The following is a 13548-nucleotide window of genomic DNA, read 5'->3' as shown; positions in this document are numbered from 1 at the left end:
ACAAATGCTGTGAGACAAACTTACTTACATCTTGGCTTTCGAAGAAAATGTAGACAGATGAGCTGATAAATCAATTGTTTCTTAATCACTTTTATGGCAGAGAATTAGTTTCTCTCAATTCCTAAGTACATTGAGCATTCTTGCATTTGCTGTCTAAGTACCTGTAGATTTAACAGTTCTTGCCACTACAGAAGGAAAGGGATTTAGTACAGCGCTGTACAGGAAAGCAGGCTGTACTATAGATGAAGAGATTTGTCTCAGAAAGCAAGCTTTTCTGTACATATTCAATAGACTGTGTTCAGTGTCATTTATTTTCCGCAAACTTCAAATATCTGCAAGCAACTCTAGTCTCTCACAGATTTTTATACTCCCCTCTTTCAGACTAGAGATGCACATTTAACGGTATGGAAACTAGCAGGCATGTCTATAAAAAAGTCTAAATGGAAAAAAACCCCAACATTTTCAATGAAATGTCAGTTCTGATTCTTTCCCAATTTTGTTTGGGACCTGTACACACAAAAAAAATTTTAATCATTTCTGAGCAGCTGTGAAAAAACATGATTTTTATATCTCTTAAGCCTTAGAATTTGACTATAAATACAAAGAATATTTAGTGTTTCAGATATTAGGACTAAAGAAAGCCTTAATGACTAAAAACAATTCACTGCACAGCTTCCTGTGCTTGAAAAGGAAGGAGAGATTTCCCTAAAAGTTGAACAAAAGAAACCCAAATTGGTTGTTGCATTTCACTAGAGGGCAGGGTATGGGGAATGCCATATGAGGGACCCGCAGTCATCCACAGCATTACTTTTACTCATCAGTAGAGCATAGATTCAATTTCTCTGGTCTCTGCTACTTCCTAATCTCTTCTCTCCCCCTCACAGGTCTTTCCACTCCCCCTTTCCAAGCACTCAGTCTGGCATCTATTCCAATCACACAGGATGAAAAGTAATTATGCAGCAGTGTCCCTCCCCAGCAAGTACAGGCACGTATCACTGACCGGAGAGACCTGCGTAGGAAGTCCTTCAGTTCTGAATAAACGGTTAACATTGCCAAGTGCTACCTGGAAAGCAGCTTGCTGCTTCTTTCATATACAAATCCTTCCAAAACACTCAATAGCCGCACCACTTTCTTTCCCAATAGAAAGAACCTGCCTCTGGAACAGAGAAAGGTCCATAATTGCATTCAATTTATTTTTGCACTAGAGAAATTGGTACTACACACTTCTTGATTATGCATAAGCATAAAATGAAATAAAGTGTGAAATACCATTGTATTGATATTAAAGCTTAAGATTATCTGAAATAGAATTTATCTGAATATGAATGTAAACATTAATAGGAAGCAACTCAAAAAGGAAATTATTATTGGACATACTAAAAAGCATTTTTTATAGTAATTAAAATCACTATTAAAAGAGACTCTCTGAATTCATCAGTTAAATTGTCACAAATAAAAAGTAAATAAAAACAACTAGTCCTGTTAAGTAACATAGTGCATAAGTCTCTTATTACACTGGTCACTCGGTTTAATTGAAATCGTGAGTTAATGCGCAAGAGTTTCCATTAAACAGTTGACCTATGCTATGTAACATTATTTCTGCAATAGTGACCTTCTTACACAGTTACAGCCACCATAAGCTATGAAACTGTCAGCCTCAAGGGTATAGCCTATGAGTACAGGAAAAATCTTTTTTGGCAACTAACTGAACATAGGTAATTCTGATCCAAGGTTTAAGGACATCTGCAATATAAGTATATCCCGTTAATGGCAATTCAAGTGCAAGTGAGGGAGAAAAACAGAGGGAAAACCATAAATTGAACCTGCAGCACAAAACCATACAACTAAAAGATTGACAAGAGACCAGAACTCTACCATCGCTGAGTGATGAGCCACCAAAGGAACCACTCAAGTGTAATCTTGAAAGGGTTAAACCAGAACTTCATAACTGATAAGAAGTGCAAACAAGATTGTCATGCATTTCAAGGGGTGGGGAAAAGAAAAATCTATCAAGGAATAAAAGGGGAGTGACATGGTATAGAATTTATTAAGAAATGCAATAAGAAGATTGTGGGGTTGTGCGAAACTTATTGTGGGATATTTAGGGGAAGAATCAACGACAAGGAAATGGAGGAATCAAGGTGGTTCAGGGATGAACAAACATAGGAAAAAACGGAAGGAGGATACTGAAATATACTGGCTGCCTGTCTGTGTCTGTTTCTCCATTTAAACCACTGAAATATTCAGCATGCGAAATAAATCCCCTCACCCCCAATGCATCAGAGAATACAAAGTAAACAATATTAAATGCTAATCATCATCTGGCATTAACACATGGTTTGACACAGACTATATTTATACTAGTTAATTAAGTGTACCAAACTGGGTCCCTAACACTGCCTACCGAAAGTGACCCCTGCTCTGTATTAACTGTAGGTTGGCCTCTGGAAGCTCTTTGGAGTGGAGTTAGTTGTCCTGGGAAAAAACTTTTGCTACATTTCAACAATCCAACAGTTTAACAACACATTTCCAGATGTGAAAACTTAGAAGTTTTCTTTGGCTTTTTTTATTCTCTTATTTATTTCTATTTTAAAATAAAATATATTCAATATAATATATGGAATATATTATACATAAATATAATATGAAAAGCCAAATCCATTTTATAATATGTAAAATACATAATTAAATATAATATATTCCTATATAATAAATGTTCAAATAGGTATCTATAAAATATTTGAATCTATTTAAAAATAAGAATATAATTATATAATACATACAATGGTATAGGATATGTATAGATAACAAAACCTAAATACTACTATTTAGTGTTAGATTTTAAGGATGTAGCAAAGTAAAGGAATTTAACTAAGCATATCATAACTGTTGAACAACCCAAATAACTCTTCCAGTTTGGCAAATACTGTAGTTTTAATAGAATTGGTAAGAACTAATAACCACTACCACACCTGAAGTAACATTTTATACTTACTTTGCATAGTCAAAGAGCCTGCTGTCCCAGAGCTGATGAGTTCCTTTAGGACCGGAATGGAAAAAACAAGAATCTGTACCATCAAATTTGTTGAGACCATCTTCAGAGTTTTTTGACGCGTGGCTGTGCACAACATCCAGCAGAACAGTGATGCCCATTGAGTGAGCAACATCAATCATTTCTTTCAGGTCATCTGGAGTTCCGTAACGGCTATCAGCATGAAATTGCAATGTGTTATGAGTGGTACAATCTGAACTTAAGCTGACAAGACAAAACATTACTTATAAAAACTACATCAAAGTCAGCAGTTCTTCATCACCTAGTTTCCAGCTGTATATAGTGGGTTTTTTCCAGCCTCTTCAATAATAGCTATTGATTAAAAACTGACAATTACAAAAAATTAATTACAAAAATTACATCAGGCATGCACGTAAACTTTTGCAGAAATCATTTCAAAGTTTTAGTCTTCTCTTTTAATCTGCTAATACATCAAATTCAGTATGAAAGATAACTGATAGAACTTAAAGCTTCTATTTAATATTGAATACTTCTTTACTTTGTAAGAGCCAAGAACGTATTTATATTACTGGAATAAAGTAATACATAATGACTATAAAAGTAAATGTACATTCATTAAAGTCCCCAAAACACACCATCTGCTGCCGTCCTGCTTAGTTATTTGTTTTAGATTCTACACTATTTTCCAACTTGTTTTTAAATAAAGATTTTTGTCTCCTGTGTCCGACATACCTTTCTTTCAACTAATTAAGCCAGTTAAAACTTGCTGTCTATCTAAATTCAGCCTGGTTGTCATTTGAGCTTCACCAAGGGAAAAAAACCCACAACATTCAGGTTTATCGTAATTTTCTTAACAATTATCTGAATAAAATTTTCCATCTATTTTCACCCTAGGCCTCAAACCTAAGTACAGTCTGTTACAAGTGTAGGAAAAGTCCCCACAGAATGCACAGAGCCATGATTTTAATCAAGTTTATTATGAACAAGTAGTGTACAGTTCTGCTTATCATAAAAGAATGACTTACACATCATGTTTGTTACCGCCAAGACTTCCACAACACAAAACCCATCCATTAAGACTGACGAAGCTGCATTAGCACGAATATGCTATGACAGCTGAACTTACTTATAACCTTTTTATTTGTATCCTATATGAAGTGTTTCACAAACCAGCTGATCACTATGCCAAACAGATTTCAGATTTAAGAGGAAGCTAGAGCAAACACCTAAGCCATTACTTTTTCTTTCCATTAAACACTCACTTGCAAACACACACATACAGGCATACTGACTTCAATGGTTGGGGAGTAAGGTAAAAACAGAGAAGATGCTGAAGTAAACTTACCTTGATGCTGCGAAGAAGCTTGTGACCTGATAACCAAAACTAGCATAGTATGCATGTTCCATAATAGCCATCAGCTGGACACAGTTATATCCTATAAAAAAATAGAAGAAATAAAACAACCCCCTGCCTTAAGGATAGTTAAAAGAGGATTCAACATCTGTAACATCGATTCCAGTCTTGTCTCATTTTATCTGCTTCTAACTTTAATGACTAACAACTAAATATTCAGTCTCTTTCAAAACTTAATTCTACCTAGTAGTTTATACTTACATGATCTTCCATTACAAATGGAATGGTCAGTTTGTCGAGTGATCTGCATATAACTAGGTGTATTGAGTCTCTCAGATTTAGAAAGCAGTAAGTGATTGGCAAATTAATTTTTATTTAACTTCAGAACATTAGCTATGCCAATCTGTGTGTCCCGAACTTCTGCTTCATTTTTGACACTTGCAGTCAGGGAGCATGGGGGTACTCCCTGGCTACACGTACTATACCTTAAACCCTATTGAATCATTTTTTACCACTTCAAAAACACTCTTTCCCAACTTTAATGATTACGTCCCCCCTCTACAAGAGTCTTTCAAAAAAAAGAATACAAAAAAGCAATGTGTTTTTGTTCCGAGTTTACCAAAGAACCAATGCAGTACAGGAGGATCAAGGACACGCTGTCTCGTGTATCATCTAAGATAGTTCAGTGCAATATTAGGGGAGGGAAATCTAAAGGGAAAACAACATACTAATGGTGAAGCCACAGTACTTGCCACACATCTTAGCTAAAGCTATCTTTAGTAACAGTGAGTAAGTGCCCCATATAGCTAGCAAGTGAGGTCTATCAGCAAAAGACAACCTTCAGGTTTAATCTACAGTCTGTTGAGACTCTATTAGTTTAAACAAAATCTTCACTTCGTTCTTTAGTTTTGACAAGACACTGGTTTCTTTATTGTTCTTGTTTTTAACTTTCACAGCTATAAAAGAGTTATTATTAGAAGATAGTTGGCATGAGCTCAGCAATCTGTCAGATTCATTGCTGTTTTATAATTCAGGCTCATTGCACTTATTCTTATTTATAGCATTTTTATAAATAAACAGCAACATAGCATCAAATTAATCTCATTCAATTTGCTTGCTATTTGTCATGCACATATTTCTACAAGCTATTAATATCTTAGCATTCTTAAATACTGATGTATTTAAGCTTTTCCTAACAAGTAAGACATTCCAAAACTGAATCTAATAGCCCTTAATAATAATTTTTGTTTTTTAAAAAGGGACTTAATTCCCCACAGTATTTACTTAATAAATAAGAACTAATATTACCTATCATTTCTGTATACCAGATTTACTTTTTGTTGAGGGCCTCCAGAGGTGCAAACTCCCTCATCTTCAAGCTACACTTTATTGAAAGGCAAAAGCCACATTCTGTGAAACATTGATTCAACAAGTAAACCTACAAGAAGCAGCCATATGTTTTTCAGGCACTCTGATAAATAAAAAAATTTTAAAAAGATAACCAAACACTACATAAGCACAGCCACCATCCACAAACGTCTCCACTATGGATGTCACCATTACTTTACAATTGAGTGTAACAAAACATATTTCACCACAGGGCAGTAAAAGCCAGCATGTTCTAAGATTGTCCATTATAGAAACAGTGCAAAGACACCACAGGAAAAAAATAATCATCAAATAGAAATTGAGGTGGACAGTTTGGCTATGCTTCCTGAGATAATCATGCCAGCTGTTTCATACATCCCCTCCAACACACTAGAAGTTCTTTTCTACACGAGGATTTATCACATTTAAAGTTTACATGTTCTGATACTTCCTATAAACTGTTCCGAGAAAAAAATTAGCACGCTTATTCTGACAAACAGAAAGGACAATCCTTTCTATCCAGATATTTCTTTCTTTCCTTAGAATCAAGATTTACATTAGTAGAATGGATTAAGAACACAGTATTTGCTGAGGACTATTTCACAAAACCATGTCTTTTTTCAAGTTGAAAGCAAACCATGACAAAAGCAAACTGCCCTGCAATATTTATCTAGGCTTTTGCAATCACATTTTACCTAAAAATCTGTGGAATTGATTTTGATTTATATATCCTATTTCAGTCTTTGTTTCTTCTCCTACATTTTACTTGCTTATAATTTTTGCTGCCCAAAGAATCTATTTTTATAGTACAGGTAATCTAAAAATGCAAAAAACCTAGAGACACTTGATAATTATCTTTTCTATTAAAAAAAAGCACAAGCACATAGAAATCTTATCTCTGCAAGTATCTCTGTTATTACTTACCAAGATCCTTTATTCTAGGTAGTACATTGTATGTAAAGTTTTTATAAGAAGCTACTTTCCCTTCTGGTGAAGCAATCCCCACGTGAGATTCATAGATTCTTAGGCTTTTTAGTCTCTTGGGGGAAGGATGCTTATGCTATAAGGAAACAAACAGTTGTCATTAGGATACAACAGCGTGGAAGTCTTTTCACAATCACATAATACACACAAGATGAAAAACAATTTACAGTTTGTTTTGGTTTTACTTTTAAGAGCACAAACACTTCAGAAGTAATTAAGCATTCTAAACCGTTAAAGCAAATGTCTATTTCAAATTAACATTCTTCATGAACAAAAAACTGGACATCCATGATTCAACACTTTTCTTATACCCTAAAAATTACACTGAAGTGTACAAATTTATAGCAACCGTTGTACTACAAAGCCCTTCTGAATTACTATGAAGCTTCTTTGGAAAAAAAAAAGACAATAGAAAGATAGGTTTTCATTTTTTCAGCATACCTGCTTTCTGCAGGCATTTGAAGTTGCTCTGCTTTCTCCAAATTAAAATCTATAAATAATTTAGTCCTAAAAGACACAGTTCCACAGCACAGAATCATCTACATTCCAATTACTTAAGATTAAAAAAACAATGTCTGCAGGGAGTACACAGTATTTCTAGATGGGTGAAAATATTTTAATATAGAAGCAATTGAAGTTCATCACAAAACCTCCTCCTTACATTTGAAGAAGAGTTTACATTTGATTGGGATTTTACTTTTTAAAAACAGAAGTCTTGTCTGAAGAAACTTAGGAAAACTACCACTCAAAACCTGTTATACACCCAAAGATTTTTCTTTTCTTCTCTCTCCCAATTAAAAAAAAGAAGTTACAAGATTTTACACTCTATTTATTAGTTTAATATTGAAGTTAAATTTTGAAAAGTTAGACCAAAATTGGTAAAAATACACACAAACATTAAAAGATATGAGAAGAACAAGAATCATAGAATAGTTTGGGTTGGAAGGGACCTTCAAAGGCCATCTAGTCCAACCGCCCTGCAAGGAGCAGGGACATCTGCAACTAGATCAGGTTGCTCAGAGCCCCGTCCAACCCGACCTGGAATGTTTCCAGGGATGGGGCATCTACCACCTCTCTGGGCAAACTGTGCCAACCTTTCAGCACACTCATTGTGAGACACTTCTTCCTTATACCTACTCTAAATCTACCTTCATTTAATTTAAAACCATTACACCTTGTCCTAGTGCTAGGACAGGCCCTGCTAAAAAGTCTGTCCCTGTCTATCTTAGAAACCCCCTTTAAGTACTGGAAGGCTGCAACAAGGTCTCCCCAGAGCCTTCTCTTCTCCAGGCTGAACAGCCCCAACTCTCAGCCTGTGCTCACAGGAGAGGTGTTCCATCCCCCTGGTCATTTTGTGGCCCTCCTCTGGACCTGCTCTAACAGGTCCATGTCTTTCCTGTGCGGAGGGCTCCAGAGCTGGACGCAGGACTCCAGGTGGGTTCTCACCAGAGCAGAGGGGCAGAATTATCTCCCTCAGCTTGCTAGCCACACTGCTTTGGATGCAGCCCAGGAAACAGCTGGCCTTCTGGGCTGCAATCGCACATTGCTGGCTCATGTCCAGCTTTTCATCCACCAGAACCTCCCCAAGTCCTTCTCTGCAAGGCTTCTCTCAATCCCTTGATCCCCTAGCCTGTACTGATACTGGGGGTTGTCCCAACCCAGGGGCAAGACCCTGTACTTGGCCTTGTTGAACCTCATGAGGTTCACACAGGCCCATGCCTCAAGCTTGTCCAGGTCCCTCTGGATGGCTTCCCTTCCCTCAAATGAATCAACTGCACCACTCGGCAGAAGTTCTGGTTCAGCTTTGTTCCCTGTATTTTACTTCCCCTATTTATAGAAGGACTTTTTTTTTTTTGCCTGACCTAAGTCAATAAGGCCTTGTCTGCACCCTAAATGTTCTCATCTCCTTTTCACTCCAGGTCATACAGATCACTGCATTTCCAATTATCTTCCCATTCTCCCTCTTCTAAAGGATCTAGGTGTCACACAGCATCACAGATACAGGGTAGGTCAACTCTCAACAGATCTTGCAGCACCTCTAATACATAATACTGTGTACCATGTTTTTAGTGAACACACCAAGAAGTGTGATATTATGAAATAACTCAGTCTGAAGTTTCTGAATGTTCTCCTATGATATTTTTCATGTATCATGTAAATAGTTATCCCCCTTACAGCTATGTATTGGAAGTAAGAGGTCTTAAAATAAAAAAATCAATAAATGGATTTTCCTGATACAAAGAAACTAGGATTTGACTGGAGCATGGGCACATTACTTTTGAAAGCTTTTTCTGACTTCATACAGCATTGACTTATTATTGGAGTACTGAACTTTGTACTTGCAGCTAACTCTTAAACCCAGTTCTGATAATTCCTTACTCTCCTCTGTACCAGGAAGGGTCACCTAGTCCTGGAATAGTTAACAATCTTGCCTATATGAAACCAAGTTTAAAATACCACTTTAAGAGGTAACTATTTTTTATATATTCTATGGGAGACTGAAAAAGTAGCTCAAAAACATCCATCATTAAAATCACTTGTTTCCGTCAAAGCCACAAATAAAAATCCTTCACTTCCCAGGTAGCTACTTTAACTAGTTCGCTACCCTTTTCATGGAACAACTCTTTTTTTTCTTCCAAGCAGGGACAAAAATATGACATGATACACAGTTTTATACACCTTCTTGAAAATGATATTTAAGCCTTACTATATATGACTCTGGTGGATTCCAGTGTACCCAGTCATAATTCACTTTGTCTTCATCACGGACTACATATCTTGCCCAAGGTGAAATACGATAGAGGAGTTCACCATTTTGAGCACGAATCACCACCTATAAAATAACCACAACATATGCATGCAGTCACTTATAATTCATATAACACCTCCTATGTAAACCAAAGCAGAGATTGAAGAGGTATGCTACACTATTTTAAAGAATGCACAAATATACAATGCAAGTCAAGACAAGGAAGAATAACCCTGCTCACAGAAATTATTTGCAAAGGTATAGCAAACCAGGCATGTCAGACACAGGAGTGATGTTCATGAGCAGGAGCTGAAAGGTGAGAATATATATGTAAGCTTCACAAGTAATGAGAGAAAGAGCCTTCCAAACAGATTACTGTTAGGTTCCCTAATTTCCCCTGTCATTGCTATTTCCCCAACATGTTCTTATAAATTTAAGTAAACATGCAGTATAATGACATCAAGATGAGAACTGTGATTTATTTACTTCACAAACAATCTAGTAAGCCGATTTTAATATCTTAATTCCTTCTGTTGTTCTATACTCTGAGTCCTGACCAATATCATATAGACCAGACCTGCAGATCAACACCAGACACACAGGTCAAGAAGAGGGAAAAGAGTAAAATTTAATTTGCTGCTGCCTTTCAGGTCCTCTGAATGCCTTCATCATTCTGATGATAAAGTGTTATCTCTCACCTTACCTCACCCTACCTCCCCTCTTCCTCAATGCAGAAGGAACAGCACCGCTCTGCTTTCACTTGGTATTTTGGCTGCCATTAAAGCAGTAACACAGAAGGTTTGCAAATTTAAAATCCAGAAATGTACAAGCAAGTGAAGTCCTGAAATTCTTAATTCCACTTCTGTTAAGTTGATGGTTGGTTTTTTTGGTTTGGTTGTTGATTGCGGGGGGCTTGCATTTTTGTAAAGGAGAGCTACGAACACCCTAAGAAGCCTCAAATGACGGGGTGGAGCAGAGCTTTCTTTTCCCCCCCCTCCATCTCCTTTCTTGTTTTATTAAAAAAGTGGCTTTTCTTTGCTCCAACTCCTAAGAAGTAGTCTGGAAGAAGACAATTACCAAAAGAATTGCCTTTTCACCTGTGGCAAGTGTCTTTCATTATTTTGATAGATTATCTGTATCCTTAACCCAGCCACATGGGAAAGCAAGATAAATATATATATAACCAGTAGGTTAATGGAAGTTGGTAGAGTAAAGCAAGGAAGTATGATCGCTGTGTAGCTCAGTATATATTATAATTCTGACAACTCAGAACAGGTCTTGTAAGAAGGAGTAATTGAGACTAAACACCTAATCATAAAAAGCTAAGAAAAAGTTATTGAAAACACTGCACAGTTGTATGGAAAACTTCTTCTATTAACTGTGCTACCAAAGCTGGCCAAATACTATTTCTGCAAACTGTATCAACACTATGAAGATCCTCCTGGCTGGTAGCATTGGCAACTTGCGTGTTACTTTAATAAAAGTTATCTCCTCTTTCTGATAGCACACTTCTGATGATGCTATTGCTTGTTTTATTAATTTGTCCCAATTTAACCGTCACAGAAGTAAGATAATTACTGCATATAATAACCATACCTGGCTACACATGTTAGCATTCCTTTTTCTCTAGTGTTATAGTGTAATTTATATTCTACAGGCTTATGAGGGGTGGGCACATTTCAAGAAATATGAAGTAATTAATCTAAATTCAGAACATTATTTAATTAGACATAGTACTGGTTTAATCCAAAGATTATACAGTGAGGGAGGAAGAAAAAGTTTATTTATTATGAAATACTAAAATCAGTCATGCATACTCTTTAATTTAACCCACTAAGCAATGAAAAATACTTCAGAAAAAAACAGATTAGAAACACATTTAAATGAGCAGCCAGTTATTTCACTTTTTTCATCCACACTTCTACAGTTATGCTGCATGTGTTAGTTGACCATATCTCTGCATCCCATCCTTCTAACATCACATGAGAACTTCTGTTGTTCTGTAATCGCTCAGCTCAAATTGACTACCTTTTCCCTCATTTCCAAGGCATCAGTGACTTCATTTACCAGCTTTTCAGAACTCATTTTGTTCAAGTACTAGGTTTGCTTTTATTCAAAGCATCTATCAGGTCAAGTTTATTGGTTAGACTTTTCAGGAACTGAGATACTTTTATAGGAACTCATACAAGTTCCTACCAACTTTCACAGCCAAAACTCTATTAGCTACAGCTAAAAACTCTGAGAAACAGAGACATACATGTATTTGTCATATATTAGGATAATAACCATGCAGAGCCATAAACACATACCTACCACTTACTGCAAAGGTTGGGTTTACACACTTAACAGTCTTAACAGACTTAAGAGTCCGCTCTATTTTGAAGTTCACAATCTAAAATTTTGGTTTTCATTTTTGGTTTAGAACTTAACTTTTAGTTTTATTAGGCAAAGATACAAGAAACCTTCCATGTTATAAAGAAAAGGATACATTTATCCAACAATAGAAGTCATACAGTTTAACAGTGCTAATGTCAGAAAATCTCTAAAATAAAGTAGGGGGAGCACTTATTTTCAACAAACATTCAGAAAATTTGTTGCTGCCTTCACATTGTAGGTCGTCTTAAGGAATATTTTGCAAATATATCCAGCCATGGTTGTATGTGGATGAACCTCACCACAACAGTAGAAAACTCAATTTTGCTCTTGTGTTGCTGTCATTTTTTAACATCATGAGCTGTGCACAGAGAAAGCATAGTCAAAAGGAACCTAGCTAACCCAGAAAAGGAATCATTAGGACAGTGACGATGGTAAAGTTGAAAATGGTCTGTTTTACAACAGCATAATCAACATAGTTTCCTTAGACCTATCAAGTGATCCCTAACAATTTCAATTCTTATTTCCTATGCTTGCTTAATAGTTTTCTTAATTTTGTGTGAATCCCATTTACTGAATCTTTCCTTAATTACCAAGCTCTACACTCAATCAACTTCTTATTCCTCTCTCCTGATATTGTAGAAAGGTGATTAATAAGTTACAATTAGAAAGACTTCAGATAATATTTTATACTTTCTAGAGACAGAACTTGCACATCATCATGCTTAGCTGAGGCATGAGCAAGAAATACTGTGAAAGTTGAATGGTACCCCAAAACTAATACCAATTCAGCCTGAAACTGACAAAAAAAAATCTCTAATGGAAATAGTCCACCAGCTTTCATTCCATGTTTGCTTTGGCATTTCTTGAAACAATTACAAGTAAAAGGAAAATAGTAATAATATAAACCACACACAAAACTGAAACACAGATAAACAACTCTTGCTCCATTCACCCCAAACTACTACTTGTGGTCCATTCTCTGCTCTTTATATCTGTTCAGACATAAAAAGTAGCTACCATGTATACTCTGCACCTGCTGCTACAGGTTATATATGCACATAAAGAATACTGAATACAGTCATTACATAGCCTTTTTGTCAAAGCACCTATGAGTCTATTTAGCAGATACTGTACTTTTGCTCCAAGCTTGCTTTTTTCACTCATTCCAGACTACTACTTAAAAGTTATGATGCATAGCCTAAGCTAGCTACCACTTAGTTCATCAACATTTCATAGCTGAGCTTACATTTTCTAATTAAGTCAACAACCCTCTCTAAAAAAACCTACATAAGATTATGATGTTCATTAAATAGGCTTCTTCAGACTGGCCTTGGGATTTACCTACTTCATTTTTAAAAGGTAGGTCCCTCTTCTTTCCTTAAGGTATGAGAAGGCACATGAAATCATTTGATATAAACACTACAGCCCCCATTAAAGATTTAAAAATGCATACTACTATAGCATGAAATGCATTTGTCAAGAAGACCAAGCAAACTGGCAAGTCTAGCCTCTAATCACAATTTACCTGTTTTACTTATTTAAGCTTTAGTTACAGAAAAATCCTAGGCAAAAGTAGTCACTGTATTTCTGATTTTGTTAGCAGGTCTTTTTCCACTTTTGCTGGTTTCCAAGAACATATAACAGAGCATACATCTTGTTGGCTTTTAGGAACATAACAGAGAATACAGACACAGCTGCTAAAAA

The 13548-nt window shown here is 36.0% G+C and overlaps 1 protein-coding gene across 1 annotated transcript in view; it reads right to left on the bottom strand.

Moving 5' to 3' along the window:
* Positions 1-13548, bottom strand: part of GBE1 (1,4-alpha-glucan branching enzyme 1) — a gene marked incomplete at both ends in the record, with an annotated part of 173296 nt that overhangs the window by 89966 nt on the left and 69782 nt on the right. Inside the window, 4 exons of the mRNA XM_081996299.1 lie at positions 2996-3205; positions 4359-4449; positions 6660-6795; positions 9427-9552. Coding sequence (XP_081852425.1) covers positions 2996-3205; positions 4359-4449; positions 6660-6795; positions 9427-9552 — 563 coding nt within the window. The remainder of the gene's footprint in view (positions 1-2995; positions 3206-4358; positions 4450-6659; positions 6796-9426; positions 9553-13548) is intronic.

This window comes from Phaethon aethereus (assembly GCF_964289735.1).
Source record: "Phaethon aethereus genome assembly, chromosome: 1".
NCBI lineage: Eukaryota > Metazoa > Chordata > Aves > Phaethontiformes > Phaethontidae > Phaethon > Phaethon aethereus.
The sequence above is the reverse complement of the archived record's forward strand: the minus strand, read 5'-3'. Positions and strand labels throughout refer to the sequence as shown.